Source organism: Salvelinus namaycush, chromosome 3, assembly GCF_016432855.1.
Source record: "Salvelinus namaycush isolate Seneca chromosome 3, SaNama_1.0, whole genome shotgun sequence".
Lineage (NCBI taxonomy): Eukaryota > Metazoa > Chordata > Actinopteri > Salmoniformes > Salmonidae > Salvelinus > Salvelinus namaycush.
The window spans coordinates 42421459-42440981 of record NC_052309.1 but is presented as its reverse complement, the minus strand read 5'-3'; the positions used below and the strand labels follow the sequence as shown (position 1 = coordinate 42440981).

Sequence of the window (19523 nt, the reverse complement as noted above, 5' to 3'; positions counted from 1 at the left end):
ATTTGCAAATATTTCCCAAAAACTTTTTTTGCTTTGTAATTATGGGGTATTGTGTGTAGATTGATGAGGATGGAAAAAACAACTTAATCCATTTTAGAATAAGGCTGTAACAAAATGTGGAAAAAGTCAAGGGTCTGAATACTTTCCAAATGCACTGTATAGTAGGCTAAATTGTATTTTACTTTTAGTTTGCTCTGAGCTTAAAGCAATGGTGGAAGTTGGATACACTTTTTCCAACCACAGACATTTGGTAGAAACACCCAATTCTGAATTGAATGTCCAATAGTATTTGTCAATAGTGTAGCCTACCCAAATAAGGTTAAAAAAAATTAAACTGACACATGCTAATCTTCAAGGATATCAGATACTTGTTGCTAGGAGGTCAGTTCCAGGTCACTAACAGAGCCCCCTGTCTTTTGTGTCTGGTCCGTACAGGCTGTAGGATGTTCTCGTCAGTGAAGGCCTTCGAGGGGCAGCAATACTCCACCCTGAAGAGGCAATGCCTTGCCAGTGGCCTTCTGTTTGAAGACCCACACTTCCCCGCCTTGGACGACACCCTCTTCTACCAGGGCAACAGGATTGGACACGTACACTGGAAGAGACCCCAGGTGAGGGAGCTTTCTGGCTATTACACACACTAATACTACTACTACTTCTTACACTAATATAAACATTATTTTTAAATCTGATTTTTTTTAGGAAATGTCCTTTTTTAAATTGCATTCATGGTTTATTTGGAAAGGGACATATTCAAGGATCTGATGATTTGGACAGGGGCCTACTCAAGGCTTTGATGAAGGCGATTTATGCCGAAATGTAAGCCTTTTGTTTGTTTGTCCCATCAATAAATCTATCCGATTTACAGATGACAGCTTTGCACACTATTGGCATTCTCTCAACCAGCTTCATGAGGTAGTCACCTGGAATGCATTTCCATTAACAGGTGTGCCTTGTTAAAAGTCCATTAGTGAAATTTATTTCCTTCTTAATGCGTTTGAGCCAATAAGTTGCGTTGTGACAAGGTATGGGTGGTATACAGAAGATAGCCCTATTTGGTAAAAGACCAAGTCCATATTATGGCAAGAACAGCTCAAATAACAAAGAGAAACAACAGTACATCATTACTTTAAGACATGAAGGTCAGTCAATCCGGAAAATTTCAAGAATTTTGAACGTTTCTTCAAGTGCAGTCGCAAAAACCAAGCGCTATGATGAAACTTGCTCTCATGAGGACCTCCACAGGAAAGGAAGACCCAGAGTTACTTCTGCTGCAGAGAATAAGTTCATTAGAGTTACCAGCCTCAGAAATTGCAGCCCAAATAAATGCTTCACAGAGATCAAGTAACAGACACATCACAACTAGAGGTCGACCGATTAATTGGAATGGCCGATTTTAAATAGGGCCGATTTCAAGTTTTCATAACAATCGGAAATCGGTATTTTTGGACACCGATAGGCAAGTCAGTTAAGAACACATTCTTATTTTCAATGGCGGCCTAGGAACGGTGGGTTAACTGCCTTGTTCAGGAGCAGAACGACAGAGTTTTACCTTGTCAGCTCGGGGATTCAATCTTGCAACCTTACGGTTAACCTGTCTGGGAACGGGGTTCCCTCGCCAACAGCCAATGAAATTGCAGGGCGCCAAATTCAATCAACAACAAGTATTAGACACCATTTTAAAGATAAACTTCTCGTTAATCCAACCACAGTGTCCGATTTCAAAAAGGCTTTTCTGCGAAAGCAGAACATATCATTATGTTAGGTCAGCAACTAGTCACAGAAAGCATACAGCCATTTTCCAACCAAAGAGAGGAGTCACAAAAAGCAGAAATAGAGATAAAATGAATCACTAACCTTTGATATTCTTCATCAGATGACACTCCCGGGACAACACTCAGATTATTGCAAACCATGCAATAATCTGAGTACGGCGCTCAGAGACCAAAACAAGCCAAACATATACCCGCCATGTTGCTGAGTCAACAGAAGTCAGAAATAGCATTATAAATATTCACTTACCTTTGATATTCTTCATCAGATGACACTCCCGGGACAACATGTTACACAATATATGTATGTTTTGTTCGATCAAGTTCATATTTATATCCAAAAACCTCAGTTTACATTTGGCTTTGCCTCCAAAACATCCTGTGAATTTGCACAGAGCCACATCAATTTCAGAAATGCTCATAATAAACTTTTATAAAAGATACAAGTATTATGCACAGAATTATAGATATACTTCTCCTTAATGCAACCGCTTTGTCAGATTTTAAAAAAGCTTTACGGAAAAAGCAAACCATGCAATAATCTGAGTACGGCGCTCAGAGACCAAAACAAGCCAAACATATACCCGCCATGTTGCTGAGTCAACAGAAGTCAGAAATAGCATTATAAATATTCACTTACCTTTGATGATCTTCATCAGAATGCACTCCCAGGAATCCCAGTTCCACAATAAATGTTTGATTTGTTCGATAACGTCCATAATTTATGTCCAAATACCTCCTTTTTGTTCGCGCGTTTAGCCCAGGATTCCAAATGCCCAATGCGCGATCGCTTAATTCAGACAAAGTCAAAAAAGTCATATTACAGTTCGTAGAAACATGTCATACGAAGTATAGAATCAATCTTTAGGATGTTTTTATCATAAATCTTCATTAATGTTCCAACCGGAGAATTCTTTTGTCTTCAGAAATGCAATGAACTCAAGCTAACTCTCACGTGAATGCGCATGGTCAGCTCATGGCACTCTGGGAGAGACCTTACTCAATCCCCTCTCATTCGCCCCCACTTTACAGTAGAAGTATCAAACAAGGTTCTAAAGACTGTTGACATCTAGTGGAAGCCTTAGGAAGTGCAATTTGACCCCATAGACACTGTATATTCGATAGGCAAGGAGTTGAAAACCTACAAACCTCAGATTTCCCACTTCCTGGTTGGATTTTTCTCAGGTTTTTGCCTGCCATATGAGTTCTGTTATACTCACAGACATCATTCAAACAGTTTTAGAAACTTCAGAGTGTTTTCTATCCAAATCTACTAATAATATGCAAATATTAGCAACTGGGACTGAGTAGCAGGCAGTTTACTCTGGGCACGCTTTTCATCCAAACGTGAAAATGCTGCCCCCTATCCCAAACAAGTTAACTAGTCCAACGCTCTAACCACCTGATTACATTGCACACCACGAGGAGCCTGCCTGTTACACGAATGCAGTAAGAAGCCAAGGTAAGTTGCTAGCTAGCATTAAACTTATCTTATAAAAAACAATCAATCAATCATAATCACTAGTTAACTACACATGGTTGATGATATTACTAGTTTATCTAGCGTGTCCTGCGTTGCATATAATTGATGCGGTGGCATTCGCGAAAAAGGACTGTTGTTGCTCCAACGTGTACCTAACCATAAACATCAATGCCTTTCTTAAAATCAATACAGAAGTATATATTTTTAAACCTGCATATTTAGTTAATATTGCCTGCTAACATTAATTTCTTTTAACTAGGAAAAATGGTGTCACTTCTCTTGCAACAGAGTCAGGGTATATGCAGCAGTTTGGGCCGCTAAGCTCATTGCAAACTGTGTGAAGACTATTTCTTCCTAACAATGACAGCCAACTTCGCCAATCGGGGGATGATTTAACAAAAGTGCATTTGCGAAAAAAGCACAAGCGTTGCACGACTGTACCTAACCATAAACATCAATCCCTTTCTTAAAACCAATACACAGAAGTATATATTTTTAAACCTGCATATTTAGCTAAAAGAAATCCAGGTTAGCAGGCAATATTAACCAGGTGAAATTGTGTCACTTCTCTTGTGTTCATTGCACACAGAGTCAGGGTATATGCAACAGTTTGGGCCGCCTGGCTCGTTGCGAACTAATTTGCCAGAATTTTACGTAATTATGACATAACATTGAAGGTTGTGCAATGTAACAGGAATATTTAGATTTATGGATGCCACCCGTTAGATAAAATACGTAACGGTTCCGTATTTCACTGAATGTATAAACGTTTTGTTTTCGATGATAGTTTCCAGATTTGACCATATTAATGACCTAAGGCTCGTATTTCTGTGTGTTATTATGTTATAATTAAGTCTATGATTTGATAGAGCAGTCTGACTGAGCAATGGTAGGCACCAGCAGGCTCGTAAGCATTCATTCAAACAGCAATTTCGTGCGTTTCGCCAGCAGCTCTTCGCGATGCTTTATGACTTCAAGCCTATCAACTCCCGAGATTAGGCTGGTGTAACCGATGTGAAATGGCTAGCTAGTTAACTGGGTGCGCGCTAATAGCGTTTCAAACGTCACTCGCTCTGAGACTTGGAGTGGTTGTTCCCCTTGCTCTGCATGGGTAACACTGCTTCGAGGGTGGCTGTTGTCGATGTGTTCCTGGTTCGAGCCCAGGTAGGAGCGAGGAGAGGGACATAAGCTGTACTGTTACACTGGCAATACTAAAGTGCCTATAAGAACTTCAAATAGTCAAAGGTATATGAAATACAAATGGTATAGAGAGAAATAGTCCTATAATTCCTATAATAACTACAACCTAAAACTTCTTACCTGGGAATATTGAAGACTCGTGTTAAAAGGAACCACCAGCTTTCATATGTTCTCATGTTCTGAGCAAGGAACTTAAACGTTAGCTTTCTTACATGGCACATATTGCACTTTTACTTTCTTCTCCAACACTTTGTTTTTGCATTATTTAATTGAACATGTTTCATTTTTTATTTGAGGCTAAAATGATTTTAATGATGTATTATATTAAGTTAAAATAATTGTTCATTCAGTATTGTTGTAATTGTCATTATTACAAATAAATAAAAAAATCGGCCGATATAATTGGTATCTGCTTTTTTTGGTCCTCCAATAATCGGTATCGGTGTTGAAAAATCATAATCGGTCGACCTCTAATCTCAACATCAACTGTTCAGAGTAGACTGCGTGAATCAGGCTTTCCTTGTTGAATTTCTGCAAAGAAACCACTACTAAAGGAAACCAATAAGAAGGAGAGACTTTCTTGGGCCAAGAAACACGAGCAATGGACATTAGACCGGTGGAAATCTGTGCTTTGGTCTGATGAGTCCAAATGTGAGATTTTTGGGTTCTAACCGCCGTGTCTTTGTGAGACGCAGAGTAGTGGAACGGATGATCTCTGCATGTGTAGTTCCCACCTTGAAACACGGAAGAGGAGGTGTTATGATGTAGGGGTGCTTTGCTAGTGACACTGTCTGTGATTTATTTACAATTCAGGGCACACTTAACCAGCATGGCTACCACAGCATTCTGCAGCGATACACCATCCCATCTGGTTTGCGCTTAGTCCCACTATCATTTGTTTTTCAACAGGACAATGACCAAACACACCTCCAGGCTGTGGAGGTGTGATGGAGTGCTGCATCAGACCTGGCTTTCACAATCACCTGACCTCAACCCAATTGAGATGGTTTGGGATGAGTTGGACCACAGAGTGAAGGAAAGGCAGCCAACAAGTGCTCAGTAAATGTGAACTGCTGAGTACTAAGGGCTCCCGAGTAGTGCAGTGGTCTAAGGTTAGCAGGCAGTACCTGGTTCGAATCCAGGCTGCATCACATCCGGCTGTGATTGGGAGTCCCATATGGCGGCGCACAATTGGCCCAGCGTTGACCGGGGAAGGCTGTCATTGTAAATAAGAATTTGTTCTTAACTGACTTGCCTAGTTGAATAAAAAAAAATATGTGGGAACTCCTTCAAGACTGTTGGAAAAGCATTCCATCAAGCAAAGGGTGGCTACTTTAAAGAATTTAAAATCTATTTTGATTGGTTTAACACTTTTTTTTTTGTTACTATATGATTCCATATGTGTTATTTCATCGTTTTGATGTCTTCACTATTATTCTACAATGTAGAAATTAGTAAAAATAAAGAAAAATCCTGGAATGAGTAGGTGTGTTCAGACTTTTGACTGGTACTGTACATTGAATAAACATCTTTCCAATGCGTTGCACATTAGTTTGTTTAGCTCACGCACATTCTTAACCGCTTAACACACAAACAAACACACCCTCACTTCCTGTGTGAAACCACAGACTAGAACTGTGAAAAAGGAGAAGAAAGTTGCTGAAATGTGACAACCAATTATGATATTTTTTGTGAAGGTTTGTTGTTTTTGTTTTTATAGATTGATACAGGGTAGAAGTAAACTGAGATGGGGACATGAAGGAGAGGGATACAACTCAGAAAGTGGCGCAGTTGTGGATCAAACCCCTGCCTCTAGGGGTAATGTGTGGTCTGTGGCCGGCAGCACTACCACTAGACCAGTCCTCGGCACCAATATATAGTAGCAGTCACTCAGAAGACCAAAGACATCTGGCTTGCCAAGAACACTGACTGTAGTCTACTACTGTGTGTGTGTGTTTACATCTTCACTCCCACACACACACTCAGACTTTCCCACAGAGGCACCAAACCAACACATGCTAAAGAGAAGCACTGTCTTGTAGCGGCTAACGGCTGGTGCCTATGGCCAGACAAAGTGTTAGGAAGTGTCCAAGTCAATTATCCCTCCCCCTCTCCTCCTTCCCAAACCCTTCTCCCCCTCTTCTCTCCTCTCTTCCTGACCAGAGCGCCGCTTATTCCAGAGTCTCGGAGCAGCTAGAAATGGGAAGTGTGGTGCGGCACGGCATCCATTAGCCATGACAGTAGCCGTTCCATTCACAATCTTCCTTTGTTGTCATCACGTTTCTCATTCTTTTTTTCTCTCTTTTATGGTGGTTGTTTTTCTTTTGATGGTTTTGATGCTTCTTTGTGTTTCTCGTTCTCCGGGGTCAATTTCAGTTATTTCAGTTGAGGTATTTCAGTATTCAGGTATTTCAGGTATTAAGGCAAGATGCTAATGGTCTGAAATATGTCTTCCCCAATACTTCAAGCAGTTGTAATTTCACGGTTTTAATGTGTAACAGATAGTGAGAAGAGGTGGGTTAAAAGTGAGTGAGTTATTAGAGTACACATCCGAAACATCAACTTATACATTTTCAGTTTGTTTACAGACTGTATTTAAAGGGATACTTCATGATTTTGGTAATTAGTCAGATGAACTTCCCCAGAGTCAGAGGAACTCGTGGATACCATTTTTATGTCTCGGTGTCAAGTATGAAGGAAGTTAGAGGTAGTGTTAGCGCAATGACCTCTAAGTCTATGGGTATCTGCTAGCATGGGGAGGGCTGGGGGATTGGAAGGGCGGGGGGATTGGGGGGAATGTATGGGGAGACTCGGATGGATGGATGGATCGTGGGAGGGTGACTGATAAGCACCTTCGGTTGCTGGGTGGGATGTGTTGGGGTTATCTTTGTATGCATGTCTTTGATTGTTTTGTACCTGTAAACCCCCCCTCTGATTAAAAATTGACAAAACGAAATAAAAAGTTGGTCACAAAAAAATATATTAAAGTGCAAGCAGCATTTAGTGCTACGTTTTTTAAACAGCACTTGGGTATGTTTATGGCCACAAGTCAAGACAGTGGAGCATGCAGGCATAAATAAGAGGCCTCTATAAAATGCTCCTCTCTCTCCCCTCTCGGTTCTCTGTCTCTCGGTTCTCTGTCTCTCTCGTCTCTCTCTGCTCTCGGCTCTCTACTGCAATCCCTCTCAGCCTTCTCTCCCTACTACATCCACTCTGGCCTACAGATTAGTTGTGGTAATCTATGCCATGACTGACAAGCAATAAAAAGACAGAGCCCATTTATCTGGGCTCGCTTCGCTGTCCTCCCAAGCCAAACCTATCTGGGCTAAATGAGCTCCCTGATCGTTGTGGCAGTTTTATTGATCTTGTCTGACCGTCATCGACTAGCCTGGTGCTATGACTCTGGCTGCTGGGCGGCGTCTGATTTGGTCAGAGGTACTATGAAGCGGACTGGCAGCTCTTCAGTACAAGGTAAATGATTTGGTTAGCCATCGCCAGCATTAGCCATGACACTGTTATTTCTTACCCTGTAGGGAGAAAGACAGATCAGTAGGCAATAATTTTTTTTACAGCCGGGCCAATCCACCCAACATATTGGGAGTGAATATTGGAAGTGAACATACTCCTCTGTGAAATAGCCTGTTCCAGCTAGCACATAACGTTCTGAGAACCATATGTTTCTTAGAGCTAGGTTAGTCCTATGGTTATTTTGCATACAACCTTCCAACAACTTTCTGGGAATGATGTAGGATAGTTGCTTTGAAACATTCTCAGCACATTTAAGGAACTTGACAAAAAAACATTACTTCGTTACTTTAACAGAACGTTTCCTTAAAGTTCAAACATGGTTACATTTAATTAACATTTTGGTAATGTTCTAGGAACGTTCTTCAGCTGCTTCGACATTGGGAATGTTCTCAAATAGTTCAGAGAACGTTAAACAATGTTCTTCTGTGCGAATTTCAGTACATCAGCATAACGTTTCCTCATGGTTCTATTTAAAGTCATGGTCTCAAATTGTTGTGTAATGTTCAGAGAACGTTCTTGCCCTACATTCCATTCTCAATGTTAACAAAAATGTCCATTTAAAACCACAAGAGTGTAGTAACGGTCAGAGAATGTTCTAAGAATGTTATTAAAAATATATACGTTCCGTGTGTTGGCCGCGCCCACTAATTGGTCACATCTGATTTTAATGAGTGCTTATTTTCTTTTGAAATGGGGTTTGTTTGCGTAGACTGAAATGAACAGCTTTGTATGAGTTTTTTTTTAAAACATGGCCTGCTAGCTCCATCCTGGAGGCGCAGTGAACTGATTCCATAGATAGAGAACAGAAAATGATAGGTTTGAGTCTCACTGACGCCGTGCCACAATTAAGCAATAAGGCCCCAGGGGGTGTGCTATATGGCCAATGTACCACGGCTAAGAGCTGTTCTTAGGCAAGATGCAACGTGAAGTGCCTTCATACAGCCCTTAACCGTTGTATATTGGCAATATATCACAAACCCCCGAGGTGCCTTATTGCTATTATAAACTGGTTACCAATGTCATTAGAGCAGTAAAAATACATGTTTTGTCATACCCGGTCTGATATACCACTGTTGTCAGCCAATCAGCATTTAGAGCTCGAACCACTCAGTTTATAATAAAAAATGTATGTGTTTGCATGATTAATGTCTAAGCAAATTAATTTCCATGTGTCCTATCTGTGCTTGGATTTCAAAACAGTTAACCCAAAATAAGCTAGCAGAAAACTTTCAGGGAATCATAGTAAAATCATAGTAAAACGGTTTTAGAAGCTCCCTGCAACCCAAAAATGTATGTTCCCAGAACAGGTGAAATTTTCACTTCCGTTCACAGAACGTTTTTTTTATTTTTTATTTTTAAGTTCAGTTTTACCGGTCAGGAAACTTATGGTTTCGTTCCCTGAACCAATGGGAAACCAAAAATGGATGTTCCCACAGCTTCCAAAGAACCAAATGTGCTAGCTGGGGTGGCTAATCCAATGGAATATCCTTTTTGTAACGCTTCCTGTTTTTACTTCCTGCTTTGCTCCTATGGGTACACTCGCAATGGCCGCCAGTCCACCCATTATGACGTCATCGACTTGAATGGGGACGCCCGTTCTATTCACTATATTTCTATGGCAGCACATGCAGAGAAAATGTGCATCTAACGGTTATTACTTCCATAGTGGCCTTTGAGTAATAGGAGTGTTGAGAGGGATGGTGGAGAGGTCTCCAGGGGACTCTGCAGTGTTGGGGTTCTCCTCTCCATTGATGAAAAGTTGGCTTTTGAAGCAACCTGCTTTCGTCTGCATCAGCAAATTACTGACCTTGGGTGTGGTGTGGACACAAACCCACACGTGCACACATGCATGCAATGCACACACACTTTTTTCACAAACATTCCCTCTTTCTCCCTCTCTCATCTTCAGTCCATTTCTCCATCCATCTCTCACCACCAGCCGACACTTCAGAGTCAACGTTGAACTGTATTTACGACCTCATCTAAACCCATTTCAGTACAGCGGTATTGAGCTGTATTGATCGACAGTCTTGTAAAGATAGGGGGGTGACTGGGACAGGCAATGTAACATCTGTAACGTTTTTTTATTAAACGTTTTTGTAAAACATGCACCTTACATCGGATCATCTTGAAACGTTCTCTGTAAAGCTAACTTTCGTCAAGGTTTTGTATGGTCTGTAATTGGTTTCTCACCTTTTCATCGTCAGCGTTATGGTATGTGTTACATCCATAACGGATGCATTCACCATATTTTGTGTGCTTGCTTTGAGATGTATTCTTCAGACCTTTACTGATGCAATTGTTGATATCTGGAAAATGAGGTGATCTAGCTAAGATTCTCTTGGAAAATATATGCTGAAATTCATTTTTCATATATGGCAGTACTATACTGAACAAAAAATTTAAGCGCAACATGTAAAGTGTTGGTCCCATGTTTCATGAGCTGAAATAAAAAGATCTGAGACATTTTCCATACACACAAAGAGCATATTTCTCTCATGTTGTGTACATATTTGTTTACATTCTTGTTAGTGAGCATTTATCCTTAGCCAAGATAATCCATCCACCTGACAGGTGTGGCATATCAAGAAGCTCATTAAACAGCATGATCATTATATAGGTGCAACTTGTACTGGGCACAATAAAAGGCCACTCTAAAATGTGCAGTTTTGTCACACAACACAATGCCACAGATGTCTCAAGTTGAGGGAGCTTGTGATTGGTATGCTGACTGCAGGAATGTCCACCAGAGCTGATGCCAGATCATTTAATGTTCATTTCTTTACCATAAGCCGCCTCTCAACAACGTTTTAGAGAATTTGTCAGTAGTCCAACTGCTCTAACAACCGCAGACCATGTGTATGGAGTAGTGTGGGTGAGCGGTTTTCTGATGTCAACGTTGTGAACAGAGTGCCCCATGGTGATGGTGGGGTTATGATATGGGCAGGCATAAACTACAGACAATGAACACAATTGCATTTTATCGATGGCAATTTGAACGCACAGCGATAGCGTGGCGAGATCCTGAGGCCCATTGTTGTGCCATTCATCCGCCGCGATCACCTCATGTTTTGAGCATGATAATGCACGGCCTCATGTCGTAATATTAGGAAGGTGCTCCTAACGTTTGGTATACTCAGTGTATATAATAAGATAAAGTATCTATTAGGGTGTGGTGCCTGGCTGTGTATACTATTCAGCCTACCTATGGTTGTGCAATCCTAAGGTACTATGCCTTCTGCTGACATTTTTAAAGCATTCCAAATGACAACAAATGTGTTATGATAGATTACCATGAAGACATCTTTATGATTTAAATGTTTATTTCAGACGCTGTAGCATCCATAACGGAGGGTTACCTAAGAATGACAAACTCCCAGACTTTTGCTAATACAGTGCCTTGCAAAAGTATTCAATCCCCTTGGTGTTTTTCCTATTTTGTTGCATTACAACCTGTAATTTAAATTGATTTTTATTTCGATTTCATGTAACGGACATACACAAAATAGTCCAAATTGGTGAAGTGAAATGAAAAATAACTTGTTTAAAAAAAAAAATCTAAAAAATGAAAACTGGTGCCTGCATATGTATTCACCCCCTTTGCTATGAAGCGCTTAAATAAGATCTGGTGCAACCAATTACCTTCAGAAGTCACATAATTAGTTAGATTGCACACGGGTGGAACTTATTTAAGTGTCACATGATCTCAGTGTATATATACACACCTGTTCTGAAAGGCCCCAGAGTCTGCAACACCACTAAGCAAGGGGCACCACCAAGCAAGCGGCACCATGAAGACCAAGGAGCTCTCCAAACAGGTCAGGGACAAAGTTGTGGAGAAGTACAGACCAGGGTTGAGTTATAAAAAAATGTCAGAAACTTTGAACATCCCACAGAGCACCATTAAATCCATTATATATATTTTTTAAAGAATATGGCACCACAACAAACCTGCCAAGAGAGGGCCACCCACCAAAACTCACGGACCAGGCAAGGAGGGCAATAATCAGAGAGGCAGCAAAGAGACCAGAGATAACCCTGAAGGAGCTGCAAAGCTCCACAGCGGAGATTGGAGTATCTGTCCATAGGACCACTTTAAGCCGTACACTCCACAGAGCTGGGCTTTATGGAAGAGTGGCCAGAAGAAAAGCCTTTGCTTAAAGAAAAAAATAAGCGAACACATTTGGTGTTCGCCAAAAGGCATGTGGGAGACTCTCCAAACATATGGAAGAAGGTACTCTGGTCAGATGAGACTAAAATTTCGCTTTTTGGCCATTTAAGGAAAACACTATGTCTGGCGCAAACCCAACACCTCTCATCACCCTGAGCACACCATCCCCACAATGAAGCATGGTGGTGGCAGCATCATGCCGTGGGGATGTTTTTCATTGGCAGGGAATGGGAAACTGGTTAGAATTGATGGAATGATGGATAGCGCTAAACACAGGGAAATTCTTGGGGGAAACCTGTTTCAGTCTTCCAAAGATTTGAGACTGGGACTTAGGTTCACCTTCCAGCAGGACAATGACCCTAAGCATACTGCTAAACCAACACTCAAGTGGTTTATGAGGAAACATTGAAATGTCTTGGGATGGCCTAGTCAGAGCCCAGACCTCAATCCAATTGAGAATCTGTGGTATGACTTAAAGATTGCTGTACACCAGCAGAACCCATCCAATTTGAAGGAGCTGGAGCAGTTTTGCCTTGAAGAATGGACAAAAATCCCAGTTGCTAGATGTGCCAAGCTTATAGAGACATACCCCAAGAGACTTGCAGCTGTAATTGCTGCAAAAGGTGGCTCTACAAAGTATTGACTTCATAGTTATGCACGCTCAAGTTTTCTGTTTTTTTGTCTTATTCTTTGTTTCACAATAAAACAATATTTTGCATCTTCAAAGTGGAAGGCATGTTGTGTAAATCAAATGATACACCCCCCCCCAAAAAAAAAAAAAAATTTAAAATCAATTTCCAAGTTGTAAGTCAACAAAATAGGAAAAATGCCATGGGGGGTGAATACTTTCGCAAGCCACTGTATGTTCAGTCTCCCCAATAAGCTTGTCCATTTCATGTAACATCATAACGCTTTTCATTTGCTTTATTTCTCCAATATGCCAATATTTAGAAGTCTGCTTTTTTGGGTATCCACTCCCCCCAAGGGTTCCTATAGACACCCACATCAAAAGTTTCATATCTATTTTTGTTTGTCCATTCTGTGAGACATTAAAGTTTGAGTGCAAATGTGATTTTGCTAATGTAACATCCATAACTCTGGAATTGACCATTTAATAATTATTACAATATTATTCAATTTGGGATACTCCGAATAACATTGCTAGCGCATTGTCATAGTGATGTCAGATATGACTGTTTATGTGGATACGGTCTGTGGAGGGGTAACTTTAGTATTTTCCCGCAGGTGAGGCGGTCACCTCCCTGGCAATCTATCAGTGGGCTGTGGACAGATCTATTAGTCAGAGAAGCCAATGATGACATCACTGTTGCCCTACTATCAGACATTGGTTTATTACCTGCTTTCATTATCGCACCCCACAGGAGAGTGGGATGGAGGGAGCGAGACAGAGAGGGGAGAAGAGGGAGGCAGAGGGAGGAGGAGGGTCGGTGGGGAGAAAGAGATGCTAGGAGATGGAGTAGGATGTCAGAAGCACGGCACCAGGGATCTTTTCGCACATTGTTGGTGGGGAAAGTCCCTACACACACACACACCGGCTGAAAATAACAATTGCCTCACACCTGGTGGGTGAAAAACCACATGCCCCCCCCCCCAAAGAGAGAGGTAGATAATAACACACACGCACGTCACACTTATCAGTGTCCACAGAGACTCGGCGTGTGTCTGAAAGGCTCCCTGTCCCCTATATAGTGCACTAAGGCAGACGAGAGCTCTATGGGCCCTGGTCAAAGTAGTGCACTATATAGGGAATAGGGTGCCATTTTGGACGCAACCTCAAAGATATCATTCATGCAGTCTCCCACCTATCACTATTGACTGCAGATCCTTATTGGGATCCTCTAAGGAATTTTAGTTGCCTGCATGTCGATACTCAGGTCTTCTCTGCTTTAGCCCACTCCTGTATTTGCCTGGATTCCAGGACCCAAATTAAGAAAGCTACAGTATTTTCTAGTTAATAGTTAGCAATATGGCTTAAGGGTCTGCTCTTCAACCATGCAACTGTTATCACAGCTAAAGCAGAACCAGTCTAGTACCTTGGGTTAGTTTAAGTGCTGTCTGTCTATGTGTTGTAGGTCGGGGGTAGTTGTAACTCTATGTGGGGTAGTTTTAGTGCTGTCTGTCTCTGTGTTGTAGGTCGGGGGTTGTTTTTAGTGCTGTCTGTCTCTGTGTTGTAGGTCGGGGGTTGTTTTTAGTGCTGTCTGTCTCTGTGTTGTAGGTCGGGGGTTGTTTTTAGTGCTGTCTGTCTCTGTGTTGTAGGTCAGGGGTAGTTTTAGTGCTGTCTGTATGTTGTTGGTCGTTCTGTGTCTGGTGTGAAGAGGTTGTTCCGGTGGGGCTCAGGTTAGCGCGGCCCAGATAAATACGTGACCCTGTAGATCCTCTTGTGTCGCCACATAATTCACCACAACACCTCTCAGACCTGAAACAGACTTATCAGGGTCGGGTGCTCTCTCTCCTCTCTTGCTCTCTCTCTTTCCCTCCCTCTCTATACTTTCTTTCTCGCCCACACTCTCTTAACCTCATTCCGCTCACTCACTGGAACTCTCTCTCGCCCTCTCTTTCTTTCCCCCTCTCTCCTGTCTGTCAGTAGAGGCATGTTGTGTGTGTGTGTGTGTGTGTGTGTGATGGATAGAAGTGGAGTGTTTTGCAGAGCCTCATCTAAATTCCCATCGATTAGGAGCCGTAATTAAAGAGTCCCGGCCATGCCTGGCCTGGCAACTCACTCCATCCATCTGTCTTCTCTCTTTCTTTCACCCTCCCTTTCTCTCTTTTTTTCCCTCTCCCTTTTTCTCTCCATCTATCCATATTTCTCTCTCTTTCTCTTATATATCATTCCCTCTTTTTTCTCCTTCTCTCACTGATTCTCTCTTTCTCGCGCTCTCACTCTGTCTCTTCATCTTTACCTGTCTAACAATCTCTTTTTTTCGTTCTTCCCTTTCGCATTGACGAAACTCAAATTTTTGGGGGGTCGATAGGCTTCATGTAACCTTTCTAACTCTCTCCCTCCCTTACCCTCTCCCCTGCCTCCCCCTTCTTCCTTCTCTCTCACTCTCCCTCCTTTTCTCTGTGTAGGAGCTCTCTGAGGACCCTCACCTGTTTGTGGATGGGATCAGTGCGCACGACCTGCACCAGGGCCAGCTGGGAAACTGCTGGTTTGTGGCAGCGTGCTCCAGCCTGGCCTCCAGAGAGTCCCTGTGGTCTAAAGTAAGTGTGTCTGTGGGTGGGGAGGGTTGTGTGCGCGCGTGTGTGACATTTGATCTTAAACAAGAGATGCACACTCTTAACTATAACACACATACACAATACCCATTAGGCCCCATTACCTGGTGGCGAAGGGATAAACAGGGGAAAGCTCCTCTCACCAGAAGCATCATTAGGATAAATCAACACCTATCTATAAACACTCTCAGTAGAGTTGAAGTACACTGCCATGGTCCTTTGTGGCAACCTTCAAGCTTAGAACTCAGTCTGGTGTTTAGGTAAAGTATCAAAGCAGGTTTTTCCGGTCCACCCGGTTGTTTTGAAAGAATAAATGTGTGGGTATCTAGCATTCTTTCATGACACCTTCAGGTTACTGGATGTGTGTACCATGTTGTAGGTCTAAAGCCCTATTAGTTCAGGACTGGTATTACTATATGTCGGTTATGAAATTATTACCCCAGCATGTCCGTTTTTTCCAGTGGACCATTCGGACGGGATTAGTTTTACCGAACAAAGAAAATTATTATAATTCAAAATGTCATGTTCTTAGTGTAAAGATATTTCAGCTTGTCTAGAGAAAGCCTAATTATGGCTTAATAGCCTACAGTTCTGAGAAAGCCAAAATAATAATGCGTATCAATAAGAACCATGAATTGTAGTCTATGCAGATATTTAATTAACTGACGTATTTGGCATTTTATGAATATATCGTCCTCTTATTATTTTGAAAGACAATTAGACACGGGAAAAGTTGATATGTGACAAAACAGTAAATTAATTTGTAGGCTACTTGCGTTAGACGTGTAACTTGACGGTGGACGTAGACAGGGGGGGGGGTCATGACCCCCAATATTAGAAACTGGTAAATTTGACCCCCCCCCCCCAAACAATCTGCACTGTAAAGCTCCAGGCAGCTACTGGCTTTATGTGGCTTTGCACCACAGTACTCCTAATTTTATGATTGGATCCCCCTGCTGCCAAATGCGCCCGATCCCCAGAGGCAGCCGGCCCGTTGGTGGTAAATGGGAAAAGAGTTGAGAACGGCTTGTAAGGAGATTAGAGAAACACACAATTTCTCCTCTTAACCTTTTCATTGGTCTGCGATGCATGGGTTTGGCCTGCAGTAACAGTTCAGCAGCACGCACAACCCACTCTCTCTTTCTCTTTGTGGTGTTTGCTTAGGACAGGTATTCACAAGCACTACAATGTAAAAAAAAATTGTAAGTTTAAAACTAGTAAAAGTTAATGAACATTTCATAAATGTATTCCTGTTGTTGTGTAACTAGCGAACCATTGGTGAAGATATAATATTGTGTAAAAATAGTTTTATACAGAGTAAAACCGTATAACGTTAGCTAACGTTAGCTATCTAGCTAGCTAAACCAGCACCAAAGCTAGCACACTATCTGGATCTTTTCCTTTTATTTTTTGTTTAAATTATAATATTTTTTTTTACTTTTACCCCTTTTTCTCCCCAATTTCATGGTATCCAATTGTAACTTACAGTCTTGTCTGATCGCTGCAACTCCCGTACAGACTCAGGAGAGGCGAAGGTCGAGAGCCATGTGTCATCCGAAACACGACGCAACCAAGCCGCTCTGCTTCTTGACACAATGCCCGCTTAACCCGGAAACCAGCCACACCAATGTGTCGGAGGAAACACCGTACAGCTGGCGACCGTGTCAGCGTGCATGCGCCCAGCCCGCCACAGGAGTCGCTAGAGCTGGATGGGACAAGGATCTCTAGTGGCACAGCTAGCAATTGCGATGGAGTGCCTTAGACCACTGCGCCACTCGGGAGGCCAATCCTTTTCCTTTTCAACAGCATTTTCAGATGAGCGGCACTCTGAGTTAGTGTTCACCCTGGTGTAAAAGTAGCTAGTGCCCTTAATGGAGGTGCCAACCCCAAAGAGGAGAAAAGTGCAGGAAATAAGATTATTTTGGGGAGTGGAGAGGACTGTAAGTAAATGAATGAATGTTTACATAGCTAGCTAGCTAAGCACACTGTACAATTCATAATAGATTGGTAGCTATGTAGTCAGCTAGTTAGCTATAACTAATTTAGGTAATGAAAGCAGTCTAATTCGTGTTAATAAGCTAACCCCATCATTGCTAAGGCCAGTCATTTTTGTCATATGATAATGGTATTTGGTCAACGACAGGCAGTAGAGAGCGTGAGAAAGAGAGCACCGCCCATGTTGAGGCAGGGAGATAACGAACAGGTAATCAGGTGAGAATTCAAGTTATAAGGAACTATCAGTTCAACTCCTCTTCTTTGCTGACTTGAAGCCCAAGTACAACAAAACAGTTGATGACTGCATTCTGAGGTGATTTGTTTGTCATGGCAAGGGTCAGAGACAAGCAGTAGAGAGAGTGTGTGAGAGAGCACTGCCCATGTTGAGGCAGGGAGAGGACGAACAGGTCATTAGGTGAGGATTTTTATTTATAAACAAAAAAAAGTTACTTGGCAAGTCAGTTAAGATCAAATTCTTATTTTCAATGACAGCCTAGGAACAGTGGGTTAACTGCCTTGTTCAGGGGCAGAATGACAGATTTTTACCTTGTCAGCTTTGGGATTCGATCTTGCAACCTTTCGGTTACTGGCCCAGCTCTCTAACCACTAGGCTACCTGCCGCCCCACGGTGGTTATAAGGCAATTTAAGTTATAAGGCACTATCAGTTCAACTCATAATCTTTGCTGACTGTAGCCCATGTGCTATAACAAATGTTTTTGCCTGTATTCTGATTATATGCCCCCGGGCCCCCCTAGGGTGAACCCATTGACCCCCACCCCCCATATGCAACATAAAATGACGCCCTTGCCTGCATAATACTTGGTTTTAAACATACATTTGCTGTCATGTTCTTAGCCTGTTAAACCCTGCAATATCCCTCAATACACAGTGATGACGATTCGCACGCGATAAGTATTATTAGAGGAGCTGGGAGTTTGCCATAAACAGTAGGTTTTTAGGGCTGATATAATATGAGAAAAAATTAGAAACATGCACACTGCTCTTGCAAGTATCACTGCTCTTCATTAAGCTTTACGTATCGGCCTCAAGGCATGGGATAATAACCTTCCTGCCAAGTAAAAATTACTGACATAGCAGATTCGGACGGGACTAAAATGACGGATGTGGTCATTTGTGCTCGTGCACATAATTACATTACCTGAGCTCCCCCAGTAAAACGAATCCCGTCCAAATAGGACTTAAGCTTTGTTATAAGACATTATAAAGGCTTGTACATGCTTATAACAACTTAGAAAGCATTATACCTGCATGCTTTAAGTAAAGTGTTACAACTCAGTAATTAGCTTTTTGGTTTTTATTTAAAATGTACTGTACATAAAGATGTGTTAACAGATTTGAAAAGCTTGCGCTATTTCAGCAATTTTTGTTTTCAGGACCACAACTACTTCTATCACCAGAGTGAGGATGAGGAATTAATGATTTACATAGAAATGTTTTACATAGAAATACAACCCAATCAACTTTGACCTATTGAAGATAAAGGCATGTTGTCCAACAGTACAACAAGATGAACTTGATGCGTGCGTGACCATGCATTTCCATGATGGAAGCAGTGCAGTGATGGTTTAGTTACACCAGGCATGGGGCAGCGGTACATACAACAACCAAGAGGTAGATCCCCCAGGAAGCTGGTATGTGCAAAGGACTAATTAGCATTGGTGCGGTGTGTGTATGTATAGTGTCTGTATGTCTGTCGTGTGTGTGTGACCGGCAACTGTAAGTATGAGAGGGAAGAAGTGTGATTGTGAGCTGATGTTATTGAATAAGGAAGAAAAGGACAATGGAGACGCCATCAGATTAATAATTACACTCTTATACTGCAGGCCATTCTCTTAATTGAGACTCAGGAGACTGTCGGTGTACTCTGCTGCTTTTGCTTTTCCATTACTGACAAAGGGAATGGCGTTGAGAATAATTTGGGAGAAAAGCGGTCAACCACAAAGAGATAGTCAATCTAGTTCTAAATATGTGTATGTGACCAATACAATTTGATTTGAGAGACAGTCAATCTATCAGGTGGCTGGTTGTGATTTCAGGCATTGATTTATGCCTCTGTGGTGAATGAGTGGGTGACTAGGTGTGTGTGGGAGGGGGGGGGATGGGCACACGCTTGTGGTG

General features: G+C 41.9%; 1 protein-coding gene across 1 annotated transcript in view; it reads left to right on the top strand.

Moving 5' to 3' along the window:
- Positions 1 to 443: 443 nt before the first annotated feature.
- The window catches only part of LOC120044368 (calpain-5-like), a 35367-nt gene continuing 16287 nt past the window's right edge, over positions 444 to 19523 (top strand). Inside the window, exons 1-2 of the mRNA XM_038988992.1 lie at positions 444 to 608; positions 15242 to 15373. Coding sequence (XP_038844920.1) covers positions 444 to 608; positions 15242 to 15373 — 297 coding nt within the window. The remainder of the gene's footprint in view (positions 609 to 15241; positions 15374 to 19523) is intronic.